Below are 18,962 nucleotides of genomic sequence, written 5' to 3'. Positions count from 1 at the left end.
CTGAACCACCTGTATTGGTTCTGCAAAACACAGCCACGTATACATGGGGAGAAGGGGTGATATTGGGGCTGGTCCCATGCCTGGAGGAGCAAAGGCAGGAGCTGGGAGGGTGGGTACTGGGGCAAGGGGCAAGGCTGCCTTGGGGTCCTTGGGGCCTGCAGTCCCTAGTATGTGCTGGTGAATTCCTGTCTTCTGAGAGGAGGTGAGGGCGGTGGGGGTGGGGTGCCACAGCCCGCTGGCACAGAGCACAGCTCAGGGGACCCCTTTCATTTCCAAGAGCACTGACAGGCCTCACAGAAGCCGGTTATTAGTGCAGGCAGCCTTCCCCTCCTCCTGCGACCTCCAAGGTTGCCTTCCCTCTGGCCCTGTAATGATTTGACATCTGAACGCCGAGGAAAAGGTGGGATGGGAGTCGGGGTGGGGGAGAGTCAAAGCAACTGCTCCTGGCTGTTTCCTTTGCCAGAAACTGTAATTGGCACTGCTGGATATGAAGTGCACGGGCCCCTCCACCCCCTGCCCACCTCCTCCCCAACCCTGTGTGCTTCCTGGGTGACTAGAGCCTCAGCTTAGTTGGCTGCCTGAGCCAGACATCCCTGGTGTCAGGGACAGATGAGCAGAAGCGGGCATCCTAGTGACCAAGCACCCGGAGTTTTGCACATGCATACAGGCGGCCGGCAGACCCTTTAGTCGGGTCCCTAGATCCCAGGGAAGGTCCGGCCCTCAAAGCTCAGGGCCTGGGGAGCTAGAACAGTTCCTCTGCAGCGGGTGTCAGATTTGCCTGCAGGAAAACGCTCACAACCTCACCAAGAAGCATGGTTGACCGCGCGTTCATCCTTTCATTCCTTCCTTCCCTTCTCTCCCTCCCTCTCTTTCCCCCCTTTCTCTTCTTCCTTTAGCTGCCGATGACTGGGTACCACTTCTTTTAGAGCTCGTTCACAATCGATCAACATCAAATCGCACAGGCTCTTGAACTCAGCAGATCAGCATTGGCACTCCAGGTGCCAGGGCTCCAGCTGGTGGGCACCAGACAAGCCAGGCACAAGGATGTGCCTTGGCCTAGGAGGAGACCCACCTGTCTGCAGGAGGGGAAGGGCAAGCCTCGGCGGGGATGACAGTGCCTCAGAGCAAGAGAGGGCTTGAGCAGCTGTTGGAGAGGAGCGGGCAGAGCTCTGTGATGGACACAGGGAGCTCTCCAAATACATTAGGTCAGAGGAAAAGGGCCTAAGTATGAATACTATGCTACTCCTTGGGTAAAAATAAAAGGGTGTGGTGGGAAGAGGATTAAGTGGTAACTGCAGTGTTTTCTTTCTTGAAAACAGATCTGAAATAAATATTGCAAAATGTCAGCATTTGTAAAATCTGGGTAGTGAGCCTCACAGTTACTGTTACTCAGTTTTCTGTTTCAAAGTTTGTTAGAAATATTTTTTAAAATAGCAAGGTGGGAGGGTAGGGGAGAGATGAATAAGCAGGGCATGGAGCATTTTAAGGGTAGTGAAAATACTCTGTACGACATTATAGTGATGGAAACACATCATTATATGTGTGCATGCGTGCTAAGTTGCTTCAGTCATGTCCGACTCTGTGTGACTCTTTGGACTGTAGCCCATCAGGCTCCTCTGTCCATGGGACTCTCTAGGCAGGAAACTGGAATGGCTGCCATGCACTCCTCCAGGGTATCTTCCTGACCCCGGGATCGAACATGCATCTCTTAGTCTCCAGCACTGGCAGGCGAGTTCTTTATCTCTAGCGCCACCTGGGACCCTCACACATCATTATGCATTTGTTCAAACCCATTGAATGCATACCACCAAGAATGAGCCCCAACATCAACTGTGGATTATGGTGTGTCAATGTATGTACATCTGTGGTAAAAAAAAAAAAAAAAGGAAAAAAAAGTACCATGTGTGGAGTGATGTTGACAATGGGGAAGGCGATACATGAAGCAGAGAAAGGGTATATAGCAAGTCTCAGAATCTTCCTCTCAATTCTGTTGTAAATCTAAAACAGCTCTGAAAAAATAGTCTTAAAAAAAAATAACAGAATTTAAATGGGGAGATATCTCATTTAAATGTATTTATTTTTATAAAAACTGTCCGTGACACTTTCATAGTGTTCCTGTGGGCCAGAAGCTGTTTTAAATCGATGAATTCTCACAACAAATCTGTGGGGTAGGTCTCTTACGCTTCCCCCTTCATACATGGGAAGCTGAGGCTTGAGAAACACACGTAACTACTAAGGGAGGGTGTCAGGATTTGAACCCAGGCAGCTGGGCACCAACATCTGTGCTTACACCACCACGTCACACTCAAAAGGCACCAGGAAGCTGGGATCAGGGCAGTCAGAGGGTTGCGTGCTTCTCTGTGTGCACTGTTGCGAACTGTTTGAACATTCTACATGTGCACGTTACTGCTGGTTTTTTTTTTAAGTTAGGTAAATTCCAGGTACCAAGAAATACTAGAACCCTGACAGGTGTGGGGCTGGGGGAGGCGGCACGGACCTCCTCTCAGAGGCTGAGGAAACACTCTAGAGCCACCAGGCCACAGAGAGGCTCCTTGCGTGGACCCAGTGCCTCGCTCGTTCGTTCCCATGGCTGCGGCAGTTCTGGGCCTGGGGCGCGACCCACTGTCTGCTCAGTATCCCTCTTCTTTCTTCTTCTGGCACAGACCCCACCCCCTCTCCACAGGTTAGACATATGACTCCGGGGGCCCACAGTGATTGGTCCAGGGATGGGTACCGGATCCAAACCCAGCCAATCAGAGTCCTTCCCTGGGCTTGTCCTAGTGGAAAATCCTTTTCCACCGTGGGCGCCAATAGCACCCACACCATGGCAAAGCATGTCAGTGGAAGCATACAGCCAGAAAGGGAGCAAGAAGAACCAGGGAGTCTCAGCTGCATTCATAGCCTGTCATCTCAAAAGCAGCTCCCTCCCTGCCTTCCCTGGTTTGGTTACATTCCTATCAGTTTCAGTTGGTTTCTGCCTGAGAAAAGCCCACAGCCCCAAACTTGAGAAGCCCAGATCCACTGGTAACGGGGTCCTGAGAAAGACTAGCATCCCACCTCTGCCACTTGCTGTGTGTTCTCAAGAGAGTTACTCAGTCTCTCTGAGCCTGTTGTACTTACTCCCTGAGCTTCTCCTGGCCGCCTCAAAACTCACGGTTGTCACAAGGATTAACTATACTAACCCAGTTCCAGGTATGGCAGTAAGTAATAAAATTAATATGGTGACAACAACTCCACACACTATCTTCAAAAATTACTCCTTACCAACCCCAGTAAACCAACAACACCAAAGGCTCTGGAAAAGGGGGTCCCTGCTGGGAGACCAAATAGCAGAAAGGCAGGCAGCTGGAGCCACTTTTTCTTCCTGTGTCCCTCCAGATTCACCCTCCACTCTCCTCTTTCCTGGAAGAATGCCCGTGTGACCCCCATCAGTAACTCCCTTGCTCTCTGGTTCCTGGTGGCTTCAGCCGAGGAGGCCTCAGCAGGACACAGGAGGCAGGAGAGAAAGGTCCAGAAGTTGTTTCCCTGGAGGGTCCCCACAGGCTGGCTGCACCCTTCCAGAAAAGGCCATGGCTCCTTCGGGTGCCCCCAGCCCTCTGTCTGCTGACGATCAACCCCCAACTCCCACCCCCTCCACTGCAGGGGTAGGAATGGCACCCAAAGTGCCGGCACAGGGCCTTTTACTCTTTTAAGAGGCTTGCCCCCACTATGTAGATATTCCCTTTATTAAGCTCACGCACTCATGTTCAGTCGCTTCATTCGTGTCTGACTCTTTGCGACCCTATAGACTATAGCCTGCCAGGCTCCTCTGTCCATGGGATTCTCCAGACATGAATACTGGAGTGGGTTGCTGTGCCCTCTTTCAGATTAAGCTCACTCCATTATCCAATTAGAATGTGTGTGTCACCGGTTTTCACAAGGTCCCTGACTAGTTGACAGGGGTCCTTTTCCTGGCCTCCCCAGGTCTCAATCAAAATTCTCTTCTACAGAGGACACTGCTCCAGGGTCCCAACTCTGGCCACTGTTCCCATTTCCCTCCACACTTCCATAATCCCACAGTCCTCTCCAAAACCTATCAGATCCTAAACCTTGAGAAAGGACCCCCTGGTGAGAGGCAAGTGGCATTTAATGAACAGCAGCCCCACAGGGAGGCAGACACAGGGTCACTTCTGGACTTTGGATGTGTCTTGAGAAGCAAAGCACCAATTTCTGCACACCAGAAAAGATACCTGAGAGTGTATATTTATAGAAAGATACATAGAAACGGACAGATGGCATCTATCTACAGATACAGGAAGCTCTGTTAGAGAATCACGTAGGTATGTATATATTTGCCAATGGCAGGACATGAGGTTTTCGCATCTTCGTTCACAACCAACAACACACAATTGCCTGATCTTGGAAAACCACACTTGTTTATGTGGTTAGTTCCCTCTCCAGATGTTTCCAAAGTGAGAAGTTTCCAAAGTGAGAAAGCTGGTTTCAGGGGCAGTCTTTAAATATGTGTGTGTATCTTTCTAAAGAAGAGAGGAGGAGAGAAAAAGGAGAAATATATTTTCACGTTGCAAAAGGCAGGAAAGATGGGGCTGATTTGGGGCAGGGGGTGTGATCCCACTGGAAAGGTGTGAAAGGTTAACTCCAGAAAGGACAGCTAAGGTTTCTAGGTTGGGACATCAAAACACAACAGCCGGGAAGGTCGCGCACTCCGCTGAAATCCCTTGTAGCACATTACAATCAGTTAAGGGCAAAATAAAATCAGAATCATACTAAGAGGTAGCAGCTGTTTATCTTCTCGGAGATTTCGAGGGTCTCTGGAAGCCCGGCCAGGTAAGGGTGTTCTTCTGGAGTGGGGCAGGGCTCTGGCCCAGGGCTCCAGGGGTGGGGGTGGGGCTGGGGGGGGGAGGTGGGGGAAGGGAAGGGTGTGGGATGGCCCAGCGTGGACACTGGCAGCTCCGGAGCCCCAGGGAGCCTCTGCCACTGCAGGCCACTTCCAAACCCACAGTCACTTCTTGGGTAAGTTATGCAGTCCCCACAACATATAAATAAAAGTTTAGTTCTGTGTTTCCATATATCTTCTACATGGAGGCTAGCTGAATATTAGTGGAGTAACAATAATTATTAATAAACAATAATCGTCATAATAACAATAATTAATAGAATAATAATGCCTTGGGGGCTGGGGGAGGGGTCCTTCATATGGTGGGGGCGGGGCAGGGGGCGGGGCTCTATGTCTCTATGTCTGGTAGAAGTGATGGTAATGGTGGTGGTGTTCGTGGTGGTGGTGATGTTCGTGTCTCTGGACCGCCTGGCCGGCCTGGCTCTCGTACACCACCACGGCGGGCAGCTCCCTCAGGTGGTCCCGCCCCACGACGGTGCCACCCACGGCCAGCGGCGCCTGCAGGCCCCGGCACCCTTGCTGGCTCTCCTTGGCGCGGTGCTTGTGCTTCCGGTGCCCGAGGGGCGCCAGGGTGGGAAGGAGGGCCGGGCTGGCGGCCAGGTGGGCCGACGGGGCCACCGCAGGGACCGCGGGTCCCCCGGGGGGCTTGCTTCGCGCCCCTCTGGCCATGTGGCCCACACCCACGCTCTTGCCCTGGGCCTTGGGGGACCTCACAAAGTGCTTGCTCCCGTCCTGGGTGCCGCCCCGGAGCCGCTGCTGGACCTCCGAGGCCTTGGCGAAGGGGGCGTCAAGAAAGTGGAAGGAGCCGGGGTCCGCGCCCGGGGGCTTGCGGTGTGGGACGTGGATGGCTTCCGGCTCGTGGGAGCGAGATCGAGTAGGGTTGGAGGCGCGAGGGGGCAGTTCTGACTTCTGGGCCACTGACGGGGAGCCTAGGAGTCAACGCAACAGACGTTTAGTGAGCACCTACTGTGTGCTGGTGTCGCAGGGTGCCCCAGAAATCACCCGCACCCCCGGTTCTCCCATACGGAGAGAGGCAGCTGTTCCTTATCAGAGCTCCTCTTCCCCACCCACTGCCGGCTCCTCCCTGTCTTGGAGGAGAGTTTCTCGCATGGAAATTTGCCATCTGCTAAGTGGGGAAAAAACTGTTTCTTTGTTAGGTCTTTAAAAATAATTAATTCTCCTTCTGAGAGTTTGAAAAGAGAGGAGACAGAGACACTGTTAACTGTCTAAGGCCACCGGGGCACGAAGAAAATCTATGAGCATGTTCCTTTACTTACAGAGGTAACCCAGAGAGGAATTAAACACAGGAGGAGGGGGAGAAGGGCGCCGAGGGGAGTGAAATTAAGTGGGCTGCGTCTTCATTTATCATAGCAAGAGCCAAGATGTCAAGGGCTCATAAAGACAGAGCGGTGTTTTGCTTAACCAAGCCCGGGGTCCTCACTGGAAGAGAGGGAAACTGGGTGGGGGGCGGGTCAGGAAACAGCGCTGAACTGCTGTTTTCACTGAATTAGAAACCCTTGGATAATATTTGATTTTGTTCAACTTCGTACATGTATTACTTTAATCTTTCAAAAGTTTTCAGGACCGTCTCCTCGAAGACTAGAATCACTCTAGCAAAAGCTACGCCTCCCCCCAGCCCAGGGAGCCAGTGAACACCTTCGCCCCGCCCACCTGCCCGCCCGGCCACGCCCTCCCCTGGCCACCCGCTCAAGTAAAGGCGCTCCCTTACCAGGCCCAAACTGGGATGTGTAGTTTTCGATCCCGGCGAGATCTAAGTAGTGGTTTCTCCTCTCAATGTTCTCATCCACGCAATGGTGGTAGCAGCCGGACTGCTCCAGATGGCTGTCACCCTGGAACCTTTCGGGGAAGGCAAGCGAGAGGGTGGGCCCTGGCCTCACAGTGGGAGAGGTCTCACAAAGCTCCTGGGAAGTCACCAGACAAGCATTTCTGGACCCTCTGTTAATTTCGGTCTGGGTCTTGGGAGCGGGGGAGGGAGTGACCACTTCAGTACTCTGGCCCTGCTTTTCCTCCCCTGCCTGGCCTCCCTGGGCCAAAGCAAGGGAGAAAGTAACTGATCAAAAAGATGGTTCAGAGCCAGGCTTCTAGCCCTGTGCCCCCAGTGTGTGCCTGGCTCCCCAGGGGGTGGGGAGAACAGACGCCCCCAAGTCATTGGAGTCGAGGTCAGCAAACTCGCAAAATCCAGCATGGGCTGTCCCAGTGTGTGTGTGTAATGGTGTGTGTGTGTGTGTGTGTGTGTGTGTGTGTGTGTGTGTGTGTGATCAAGGGTCTCTGTGATCTGTCCATGCTAGCTTGCCTCCTCCCTGCTCCCCTTAGGACAGCCTCCCACATCTGTAGCCAGCCTGGGCACCCCTGATTCCTAGCCCTCTCCTCACACCATGCTGTGTCCCTGCTTGGATCCCACCTTCTCTCTCCCCACTGTGCTACTATTTCTCAAATCCCAGTCATTTCCTTTCCACATACACAGTAGATACTGATACATCTTCATGCCTCCCACGTTACTATTACATTATATCACTGTTTAACTCAACAGGTTACTTTACTCAGTCTCTCTCTTTTCTCCCTCCCTCCCTTTACTTCCTTCCTTGCAGTTAAAGAAAAACAACAGGTGAAAGCTAATTGCAGTCTTACAATCCTTTATCCACATTTCTGAAATCCAAAACACCCCAAAACAAAGATTTTCCATAACTCGTTTGGCAGCCAAACTTGCTCTAAACAGATGTGAAGGTAGCTATAGTCTTTATCTCACTTAGCGTGAATATTTATACATGTCCCTGCAGAAATATTTCTGTGCTAAATCCTGGGTTGCTGCTCAGACCTCAAACAGAAATACAGTGGGAGCACCTTTCTAAAACTCAACAAATGCCAAATTCCAAAACAAATCTGGCCCACAGCATTTTGGATGAAGCAACGCAGACCTACATTTAGGTATTTTGGAAACTGAGCTTGATTTGTGAACCTGTCCTCTTAAGTCACACCCCCCCACCTCCACTACCACTTCCCGCCCCAGGAGGCTGCAGGCTGCAGACTGCAGCCTCCTGCTTGAAATCCCTTAGAAGCTGGTACACAGCTGGTGCTCAACCCGTGCTTGGGACCGCCTTACCTGAGGAGGGCCCGCTGCTTCTTCTCCCAGCTTCGCAGCTCCTCGGCGGGCTTGGTCTCGGCTCTGGGCCTGGCACTCTGCAGGTCTGAGTCCCATCCAAAAAACAAATGGGTGAGTGGCTTGCTCCTGTGCCCACCCACCTCCCGGCCCTTCCCAGGCTGCCTAGCACACAGTCCTTAAAAACTGGCCCACAGAAGCTTCACAATAGCTCTGTGGGGAGGGTTCTCCGAGCCAGGACTAAATAGAGGGGTCTTGCAGCTATGTGCCTGGCTTAACTCCTTCCCCAGACTCACCTCCTCCCAGACCTCTTAGCCACCCTCGAGGCTCGGCACACTTGCCCACTCTCCCCATGCCCAGGCCCACCTCCAACGCTTTGCTCACCCAGGGCCTTCCATCTCTAGAACTCCTTCCCTATCCAAACCCTGGTCCTTCAAGAACCTGCTCAAACCCTACTTGTCCACAGAGCAGCTCACAGGAAAAGCCCTAGGCTCCCCAGCCCCACCCCCGCACTCCTCCCATGTGGGCCCTGAGCCTCCCTGAGAGCCTGGAGTGGACGACCCCGTGGCCAGCATGGCCTGCCAGCCCTCACCGGGGTGATTGAGGACGATGCCCTTTTTGCTCTGGCTCCCATCGGGGGCCACCGTGAGCTTGACCCGCAGCGTCTTGCTCGATGTCGGGGAGTGGTTGACTGAGGAATCGACCACCTCGTAGATGGTGTGCAGCAGGCTGGTGATGTCCTGGATGGGGAAGGAAGCAGAAAACCACGTGCATTTAAAACAGAGGACTCGGAGGGGCAGTGTAGCCTGAAAGGCGGAAACCTCCCCAGTTCTCCCAAAGCCCAGCCTCAGGCAAAATCTAGGATGTCAGAGGCTCACCTGGACCAGAAGCAAGAGTGAGGGAGAGGGCAGGAGAATGACCTGAACGCACAGGAAGGGCAGCGGGCAGCAGGGCTCAGCGGCGCCTGGGCCCACGGAGGCACTGAATGGAAGTCACTTCCGAAAGCTCATGCCTCGCAGGTGCAGAGTTGCCCCAAGGATTCTTCATCCTCCGGATTTCCATAATGTCCTGCCAACACTAAGCCATCTCCCAGGGACCAGAGAAAGCTCTTCCGCTGGGCACTATTTAACAGGTAAACTGAGAGGAGGGCTCAGATACTGTGGGCATGAGCATCAGCAGCATCTGCTTCTGATCTGATGAGCACCTTCTCAATGAAAAATAAAAAAGTGGATGCGTCCCTAAAGATAAACTCTTTTGTGAGAACTTAACCAAAACTCCTCTTCTCTCTAGACCTCAGTTACCCCCTCAGCCAGAACAGGGCTCTCCAATCCTTTGGGTTGGGGGATGGAGGGGGGACCAGGTCCCCCCAGTAGGTCCCACCCGCCACATCTGCCTAAGGTCCTTGGCCTGAGGGGAGGCTTCATGCTTTAAATGATGTTGGAAACCTCTAGAAAAGGTATTTGCCCTCTATAGGCCAGGCTCACAGACTCTTCTGCCCAGAGACTCTTCATGAATACATATGGACTCAGCCGCCTGTTGCCCCCTCACCCATAAGCCTTTAGGCAGAGGTGACAGCAAGTACTGCCACGGCTCTGCAGTAGGGGGATAGATGACCAGAGGTGGTGGGACCAACTGGGTACATCCCCACCCAACTCAGCTACTTGTAATGTGACAATGCTGGCTGAGGGTCATTCCAGAGAAGCCAGAAATCCAGAATCTCCTGTTACATTTTCAGAATCTTCAATACTAGCAACTAATTTTTTTTTTTTCCAACTCGGTTTCCTTCTGCCCCCAGCCCCTGGTAACCCCCATTTTATTTCTGTCTCTATGAATCTGACTACTCTAGATGCCTCATATAAGTGGACTCATGGAGTATCTGTCTTTTTGTGATTGGCTTCTTTCACTTAAAATAATGTCCTTGAGGTTCACCCATGTTGTAGCATGGGTCAGAATTTCCTTTCTTTTTAAGGCTGAATAATATTCTATTGTATGGATATGTCACATTTTGCCTACCCATTCATTATTCATTCATCAATGGACGGGAGAAGGCAATGGCACCCCACTCCAGTACTCTTGCCTGGAAAATCCCATGGATGGAGGAGCCTGGTGGGCTGCAGTCCATGGGGTCACTGAGGGTCGGACACAACTGAGCGACTTCACTTTCACTTTTCACTTTCATGCACTGGAGAAGGAAATGGCAACCCCCTCCAGTGTTCTTGCCTGGAGAATCCCAGGGATGGGAGAGCCTGGTGGGCTGCCCTCTATGGGGTCACACAGAGTCCATGGGGACACGACTGAAGCGACTTAGCGGCAGCAGCAGCAGCAGCATCAATGGACACTGGAGTTTGTGCCCACCTCTTGGCTACTGTGAATAATGCTGCCGTGAACATGGATATGTGCAAGTATCTCCTAGAGGATCTGCTTTCACGTCTTTGGGGTATGTACCCCAAAGTGGAATTTCTGGGTTATATGGTAATTCTATGTTTAATTCTTTTGAGAAAACTCCACTATTTTCCATAGTGCTGAACCAATTTACAATCCCACCAACAGTGCACAGGGGTTCCCTTTTCTCCACATTCTCACCAACACTTGTTATTTTTTGTCCTTTTGATAACAGCCATTCTGACTGTGAGGTAATATCTCATTGAGGTTTTGACTTGTATTTCCCTCATGATTAGTGATATTGAATATCTTTTCATGTACTTATCAGCTATTTGTATATCTTGTTTGGAAAAATGTCTAGTTAGTCTCTGCCCATTTTTTAATCAAGCTGCTTGTTGTTGCGTTGTAGGAGGTCTTTATATATTCTGGATATTAACTCCTTCTCAGACACTTGATTCTCAGATATTTTCCCCTATTCTGTAGGTTGCCTTTCATTCTGCTGATTGTGTCCTTTGATGCACAGAAGTGTTTAATTTTGATGTAGTCCAATTCATCTATTTTTGCTTTTGTTACCTGTGCTGGGCTAGAACACCTGGGGGCTAGATTGGGGTTGTTGGGGGTTGCCAGTTTGAGACCTGGGCTCCAGCCTCTCACTTGCTGGCTCACTGGGCATCCCAGCAATTCTAGCAAGGCCCACAGAGGACTCCCTCTTTCTTCTCTTTCCCTTAAGCTGCCCCACACCACCACAATTGCCCACCCTCTCTCATCATCTTAGGAAGCCCATGAAGGCGGCATCATTATCTCTATTTTACAGATGAGGAAAGTGAGGTCCATCAACATCATTGCCTAAAGCATCACATACCAGGCCTGGGGCTCTGGAATGCATCCCTGAGGGTCCCAGATGATTCAAGGTGCAGGAACAAGTGTGCTTTGGTAGTCCCAGCTGGAAAATCAGCCCTGTTGATTACACAGAGTCCAGCACAGAAGAGTAGGTGCCTGTGACTATTTATTGTACAAATGAACACCTGAAGGATGAACAGGTACTTTCTTCTGAGTTGGGAAGCTGGCCCAGATGCCAGCTGTAGACTGTGGTTGCAGTGAGGTGGGAATCTGAATGCCCCAGCACACAGGAACAAGCATGCTGACGGCCAAAGTGCGTGGAGGAAAGTGGTATTTATAGCCAGATTTGAGGAGTGGCTTTAGAGCTAAAAATAAATCGGGGGAAACACCAGGCTGGGTCCTCCCTGGACTGGGAGCCAACCTCCTTGCTGCTTGGCAGGAGACAGACACCAGTGAAGGCTCTCCCTGCAACTGGGCTGGGGCACTCTCTTTGGAAATCTTCACATCCTTGCTATTCCTCATGTTAGCAGGGGGTGAAGGATAGCTGAATAAAGAATGAGAAAGCAGCGTCTGCCTGCAAGGTTTCGTGAGGCCTCCGAGGTGGGGGCAAACCCTTTTATGATCAACTCCTGAGACTCCCTCAGTCTCTTCTGAACCAGAAAGGAAGAGGGTGGCTACCAGGGGCCACCACACGTGTTAGGAGAGGTGAAACGCCACCACACCCCTGAGAAGCCCAGTCTGGCCTTCCCTTGAATTGCCACCTCCACGCATTTCTGTTACTCAGGCTTTAAGCCTGGGATGCATTCTCCTGTGAAGATAATGACTCCATTCCCAAATAGCCTGGGAGAGGGATGAGGGGCATGGAGGGAAGAACAGGAGCTTCTCAATCTGAAAAAACAATAACCCGTCACAGACAGCATGATAGCTGGAGGGCACTTGGTGTGTGTGTGTGTGTGGCGGGGTGGGGGGGGGGGGTCTCACCTATAGCATCCCCCATCTCCCCAGGGTCCCAAACTGGGAAGGGTCTCTGATGCTTCCCAAATACTCAGGTCTCTCTGGGGGCTTTGCCTGCTCAGAATTCATTCCCTTCCCCAAATAACAGACCCTTGATTTCATTTTGTGATCCAAATCCATTCCATTTTTCATTCTATGTGACTTGCGTGTCAACTTTCCCTTGACTCCAGAATGAGCACGTGTACTCAGAACCAGCCATTAAAAGCATCACGAACTTGTGGCCAAAATGGTTCTGGACCAGTCATGTCACTCAGTCAAAGCCGGTCACATACAGCTGTGAAGCTCCACGTGACATTCTGAATTTGGGAGCGCTGCAAACAGGCTGGGGTATAGATTGAAACTATCAGTCATTATCTTGCCAACGGGAGAGACTGTTGATAATGAAGGAACACAGAGGAAAGAACCATGAAGAACAGCTAGTCCTGAAGACACTGAGCCTCTGGATCCAGCCATGCCTGAAGTCAGTGCCTGTGGACTGAATTCTCAGTTACATGAGCCAATATGGTCCTCTCTCTCTCCCTCTCTTTTCTTAAAAACTTACAGTAGTTTGTACTGGGGTTCTGTCACTGACACCCAAAGAATCCTGAATGATTGAAATTCACTCACAGCTTCTTCCTCCAATCTGTTCTAACATCCCCTAAACCACAGCCTGAGGAAGAGGTGGCCTTTTGTCACCTGGGTCTCTCCTCTGGCAGCTTCTCCTGCACTATTTACAGAGAAGAAAATACTAAGCCCTGAACCGGGACAGGGAGATAAGATAGCAAAGTTTCAATTCTCCCTGGGAGCAACCTGAGGCCCTCAGGTGCTGGGCGAGAGGCAGGCGTGGAGCCAGACATGCTCCTCTCGGGTCTCTGCGGATCTGTTACAGGCCACACACCTGGGCCTCCTGGGGAGGGAGTGGATGTCAGAGAGAAACAGGGCTGAAAAGGCAACAAGGAGGCAGAAAGGAGGATATCAAGGCCCAGGCAAACGAGAGGCAGCAATCATCAGCAGTAACTCAGACGAGGTCACACGCCAGCCTAAGTAAGCCCTCCCCTGGCTTCCCTTAACACCTGAATTGAAGTCAGGTTGCCAGCTGCGGCCTCCGAGGCCCCGCACGACACGTCCTGCTGGCTCCTGACTGCAGCCCTGTCTTTCCAGATAAGCAGCCATCGCACCAGTCTCCTCTGGGTCCTTAAGCACCCTGGTGCTCTCATTCTCCCCAGCCCGGGGCTTCCCCCAGTTTGGTACCTGCAGGGCTCAGTGCCCAAGTCATCTCCTCCAGGAGGCTTCTCTGGTCACTCCAGCCCATCTCATTCCTGCGCATGTGCTAAGTCGCTTCAGTTTCATCCAACTCTTTGCAACCCTATGCACTGTGGCCCTCCAGGCTCCTCTGTCCATGGGATTCTCCAGGCAAGAACACTGGAGTGGGTTGCGATGCCCTTCTCCAGGGGATCTTCCTGACTCAGGGATCAAGCCTGTGTCTCTTATGTCTCCTGCATTGGCAGGCGGGTTCTTTACCACTAGCGCTACCTGGGAAGCCCTTCTTAGTCACACCACTCCGTTTATTCCTGTCACTGAACAGATCACAGCTTACGATGATCCTACAATGGTTCAGACTCTGCTTCTCTCAGCTGACTGTGAGAGCTACATGGCTAGGAATTGCATCTGTGCCATTTCCCCAAAGCGCACCCAGTGCACAGGAGGTGCCCGCCGTAGATGCGCCGTCCGCAGACCCAGGTATAGAGGAAGGGGAGAGGAGCCCAGGGAGGAAAGAGATGTGGGAGAGGTTTGAGGGGAGAGAGAGACACACAGCCTGCAGCGAGGTGCCGGGTGGGGTGGCGGCGGACAGGCTTGTAACAGAGCCGCTGGCAGCACCCTGGGGGCTGGGCTGCTCATTTTTGCAGCAGTGTAGAGAGGCACTGGGTGCCCAGCCCACCCCAGCTCCTGGGCAGACTGGCCGAGATGGGAAGTGGCTTGGGGTGATCTTGGAGCTCCAGGACCAGAGAGAGAAGGAGGCTGGACAGACTCTGCTGGGGACCGGGTCTCCGTCTAGGGAGGTCTGGGGCCCTGCGCCTGCCTCTTGCCCCTCCCCAGCTGAATGGTGCCCAGAGCAGCCTGGCGGCCCTTCCTCTCCGTCGCCTCTTCCTTCTCACTGGTTTCCATGAAGCTCCCAGGGGCCTCACTCCTGCCCTCCCCACCTGCCCTGAGGAGAGGGGAAGGGGCAACAGGGGTGGGTGCACGACGAAGGGTCCTGCGCCGGGGGTGTGGCCTGGCAGGAGGCCCAGCGGGCACACTCACCTCTCGGGTGACCTTGCCGTTGTTGTCAAAGTCGTACAGGGTGAAGGTCCACTCCTGCCGGCTGTCTTCCTCCACAGACACGTCACACTGCAGCTCCTGAACGTGAGCAGACCACAAGCGCGCGTGGCTTGTCACTCGGCGCCTGGGACACCCGGAGGCTGGGTCCCAGGGCCGCCAGCCTCCCCACTGCCCACCCCAGACCGTGTGTGAAGGAGAATGCGATGACCAAGACATGCCAGGCCTGGGAGAGAGGCCAAGCCGGGCTGGCGAGCTTGGGCCTGGGGAGAAGGGCCTGCCAGTACCAGACACTCTAGGGTCTTCAAAGGCCGAGGAAACACAAGGGAGGGCCCTGGGAGGACGCGTGTGGCCTCAGGAAGAAGGAACTTGGAGCCGAGGGCAGAAGCTACCGGAAGACACAGGGGGTAACTTAGCCATGGGCAGCCGTACAACCTGGAAGGCAGGATGGGAGGAGTGTTAAGAGCTGAAGGGTCAGCCCCAGGTGCCAGCCTGGGCTTGGCCCTCTGCAGTGGCGCGACCTTGGACACGGCCTTTCTCTTCTCCATACCTTAGTTTCCCCTCATGCAGACTACGGAAGATGATGGTACAGACCTCAGAAGGTTGTTGCAAGCATTAACTGCCCCGCACCATGTCCCCTGAGCCCCCTCCACGTTCCCCTGTAGTTGTGGTGGGCCACTCCCCACTTCGCTCTGTGTGCCGAGGTGGCCACCTCATGCGAAGGGTTGACTCATTGGAAAAGACTCTGATGCTGGGAGGGATTGGGGGCAGGAGGAGAAAGGGACAACAGAGGATGAGATGGCTGGATGGCATCACTGACTCGATGGACGTGAGTCTGAGTGAACTCCGGGAGTTGGTGATGGACAGGGAGGCCTGGCGTGCTGTGATTCATGGGGTTGCAGAGTCGGACACGACTGAGCGACTGAACTGAACTGAACTCCCCACATCCCACCTCAAGCATCCAGCCTCCCTGTCTGAGGAGTCAGGGACTGAAGATCCCCAGGAACCAGAACGAGGAAGGGGCCAAGCTGGGGAACACATCTGAGACTTTCAGTGTGGCTCTCTGGGGAGCTCCGGCAGCCAGAGCCCCACTGCCCGAGGCCTGCTCTTGAGCCAACCCCCACCGCCCCCAGTGACAGGCACCCCTCCTTCCCTGCTCCCTGGGGTCACCTCCCAAGTCCTGTCTCAGGGTCTGCTTGGAGAGAACAGGACAAATACGTAAGCCGCTTGGCTCAGAGAAAAGCCCAATTAATGGTGGTAGCTGCTATTGTCTTTGCTGGAATGACTAATACAGCAATGACGTCATCATCGTGGCTCCCACAGCCTGAGGTGTCCAACCGCAGGGACCATGAGCAGGGAATCGGGGAGCTCCGTCACTGGCCACCTGCATGCAGGGGCTGGCTGAACCCCAGACAGAGAGGTCCAGAAAGGATGGCCATTTGGGGAAAGAGAATCCACAAACAGCCTTTTAGGTCCACAAGTCCTATGAAAACAAGTGAAGACACCCCCATACCATCCAGTTCCCTGTCTTGCCTTGGCCCACTTTTCCTTCTGCAGGGGGACAGACTCAGTGCCCCCAGAGAGGGGCGGTGCCTGGCCTCCCAAGGCTGGCGGGAGTGAGCCCCAGCACGGCAGCCCTGCCCCAGGCTTCTGCAGCTCACAGCCAGCTCCCTCTAGCAATTCTCGGGCGGCCCACGCTGAGTTCAAAGCCGGCCTTCCCTCAGTTGTGACACGCCTGTCTGATACCTGCCAAGTGCCTGCTCTGCTCTCCAGCACTGTCCTGCAGCACTAACCCTGCACACGTGCATGTACACAAGTGTGTGTGTGGGCACGTGCACACACACGTACATATGAACACACACACAGACATATGTCTACACACCGATACACACATCTGTATACACATTCATACACACACACACACCTGATGCCCTCTCCCAGCCCCTCCACTTGGCTCCAAAGACAGCTCCGGTCAGAAGTTCAGAAACATGGGTCAAGTAACTACCCCCACCTCCCGTGACCTCTGTCACATACGTCTTCTTGTCCCCCCAGCCCCGGACTCTCAAGTGAGTCCTCTTCGGAGACCATGGGTGACTCACAGGCATCAGCCGGCCCATATCTGGAAGCAGACCCACATGGGCTTCCAGGAAAGATGTCCGAGTCTGGGCCTTTCCTCTGCCCTGGCCTTGATGTTGGCTTTGCCAAGCACCCCCAGAAGACCCGCAGAGATGGATGGCTCAGGAAGAAGTTAGCAACCCCAGCTCCTCAACGAGATGCTGCCTGCCCTCTCGGCTCCTCAGTCAGGAGGATGCAGGGTCCTTAATGACCCATCTCACCCCCTCTTCTGCATCATCTCCCCTTTGCTATTCCCACACAGCCAGCCAGCACTGGCAAGCCTCCAGGCCTTCTGCTCTTCCCTCGGCTGGGAGTGTCCTCCTGATCCCAAAGGCTCCCCCATGCAACACCTCTCCCCAGCTCCTGCCTATGCCCAGAGGCTCAACACAGACACTTGCCCTCCCCAGCTTCTGCCTGCAGCCCTGGCTCCCACCTCAGGGCACTGTGCAGAGTTTGGGATTGCCAAAATGCCCATCACTCTGCACCCTCTGAGCTGACTTAGGGGACCTCTCTGTCCCCTCTCCACACTCTCAGATCCCCATCACAACACTGACCGTGCTGTTATTGGGCCTGGGTCACTCATCTGTCCCCCTGACCACACTGTGCTCCGTGAGGCAGGAACAATGCCCCCCACTGCCAGGTTCCCTGGAACTAGCGGGTATCAATCCCCATTGCTTGGATGGAAGGAGGAAAGTACGAATTCTGCACTGGACACCTTTTTAAGCACCTGAGATGCCTTAATTCATCATGTTTCCGACATCCCAGCAGATAGATATTGTCAGCAGTCACCAACATTTTTGGCACCAGGGAACAGTTGCATGGAAGAAAATTTTCCACAGACCAGGGGGTAGGGAATGGTTTCAGGATGATTCAAATGCATTACATTTATTATGTACTTTACTTCTATTCTTATTACATCAGCCCCACCTCAGATCATCTAGCATTAGATCCCAGAGGATGGGAACCCTTGGATAAAACGACTATCGCCATTTTACAGGGCAGGCGAGTGAGGCAGTGGCAGAGGTGGGAACTGAACCCCCGTCTGTGGACCCCAGGGCTCTGTCCTAGTGATTTTGTAGGGGAGACAGAGCAGGAAGGAGGGAGGGTGAATGGAGGGTGGGGATAGGCCGGTAAGCTCCCTGCGGGCAACCTGGGTCTCCCACTCAGCACCTGGACCTGTGCTTGGCGCACACGAGGAGCTTAATATCCCATCTACAGAGGCAGGACAGACGGACTGTGGGCTCTGGGCGGGCATGTCTCTTTTGCTGTTGACCATCTCAGTCCCACCTGGGCTTCCCATGTGGTGCTAGTGGTAAAGAACCCACCTACCAATGGCAGGAGATGTAAGAAAGGCAGGTTCAATCCCTGATTTGGGAAGAGCCCCTGCAAGAGGGTTTAGCAACCTACTCCAGTATTCTGCCTGGAGAATCCCATGGACAGAGGAGCCTGGCGGGCTATGGTCCACAGGGTCGCACAGAGCCAGACACGACTGAAGGGACTTAGCACACACACACCTGAGTCCCAGAGTGAGGGACCTGCCCAAGGCCTCCTGGTCACCTGCCTGACCTGAGAGCCACATCGTGGCCCCCTGGACAGCCTTGGGAGGGAGCTGGTAGCAAAGATCTCCTTCACCCATGAGGAAACGGAGGACCAGAGAGGAAGTGCAGGCAGTCACGGCAGCACCGGGGCCAGAGTGCCATCTCCCCTGTCCCCTCTCCTGTCCTTCCCCCAGAGCAGCGGCCATCGCCTCTGGCCACCACCCCACGGTGAGAGGCCAGGGACCTGAGCTGAGAGGGGAGGGCTGCAGGGAGTCCCCAGGGCCTGTGCCGAGCTGGGGCAGCCCCAGATGTGGCAGGAGGAATGGTTGTTCGTGGGGGAGGAGAGGGGCCGTCACATCTGGAGGGGCCTCAGCATCCGCCCCATCAAAAAGCAGCACCGGGCAGAGAAAACTCTTCGGCCCAGGGCTCAGCACCAGGAAAGGAAACTTACTTCGAATTTCAGCTGTTTCTTGGAGCCCGGGCAGGGTTCACCTGACTTCTCCATCCTCTTCTCATCTCCGCTGGCCAGTCCGTCTGTCTTCTCGGGAGGCAGGGCTACTGCGGGGGAGGGGGGGGAGGAATAAGGGAGCAGGCGTGAGTTGGAGGGCCCTGAGCCACCCCAGGCCCAGACCCTGTGGCTCTGTCCGGAGGCCATCCTCACCACAGCGCAGCAGACCCGCTCTGCCCAGCAGCTTTGCTAGAGTCAAATCCCTCTGTCCTCTGGCCCTGTTAATGCCCAGGGCTGTCCCAGGGGAGGCCCCCT

The 18,962-nt window shown here is 53.8% G+C and overlaps 1 protein-coding gene across 1 annotated transcript in view; it reads right to left on the bottom strand.

The window, feature by feature from the left end:
* Window positions 1-5,233: 5,233 nt before the first annotated feature.
* NKD1 (NKD inhibitor of WNT signaling pathway 1) overlaps window positions 5,234-18,962 on the bottom strand; it is a 92,419-nt gene continuing 78,690 nt past the window's right edge. Inside the window, exons 5-10 of the mRNA XM_068992844.1 lie at window positions 18,651-18,757; window positions 14,532-14,627; window positions 8,608-8,755; window positions 8,019-8,103; window positions 6,627-6,754; window positions 5,234-5,826 (exon numbers count right to left, since the gene is read on the bottom strand). Of these exons, the coding sequence (XP_068848945.1) occupies window positions 5,234-5,826; window positions 6,627-6,754; window positions 8,019-8,103; window positions 8,608-8,755; window positions 14,532-14,627; window positions 18,651-18,757 (1,157 nt within the window). The remainder of the gene's footprint in view (window positions 5,827-6,626; window positions 6,755-8,018; window positions 8,104-8,607; window positions 8,756-14,531; window positions 14,628-18,650; window positions 18,758-18,962) is intronic.

Source organism: Capricornis sumatraensis, chromosome 20, assembly GCF_032405125.1.
Source record: "Capricornis sumatraensis isolate serow.1 chromosome 20, serow.2, whole genome shotgun sequence".
In the NCBI taxonomy this organism is placed as follows: Eukaryota; Metazoa; Chordata; class Mammalia; order Artiodactyla; family Bovidae; genus Capricornis; species Capricornis sumatraensis.
This window is presented reverse-complemented; position numbering and strand designations above follow the sequence as displayed.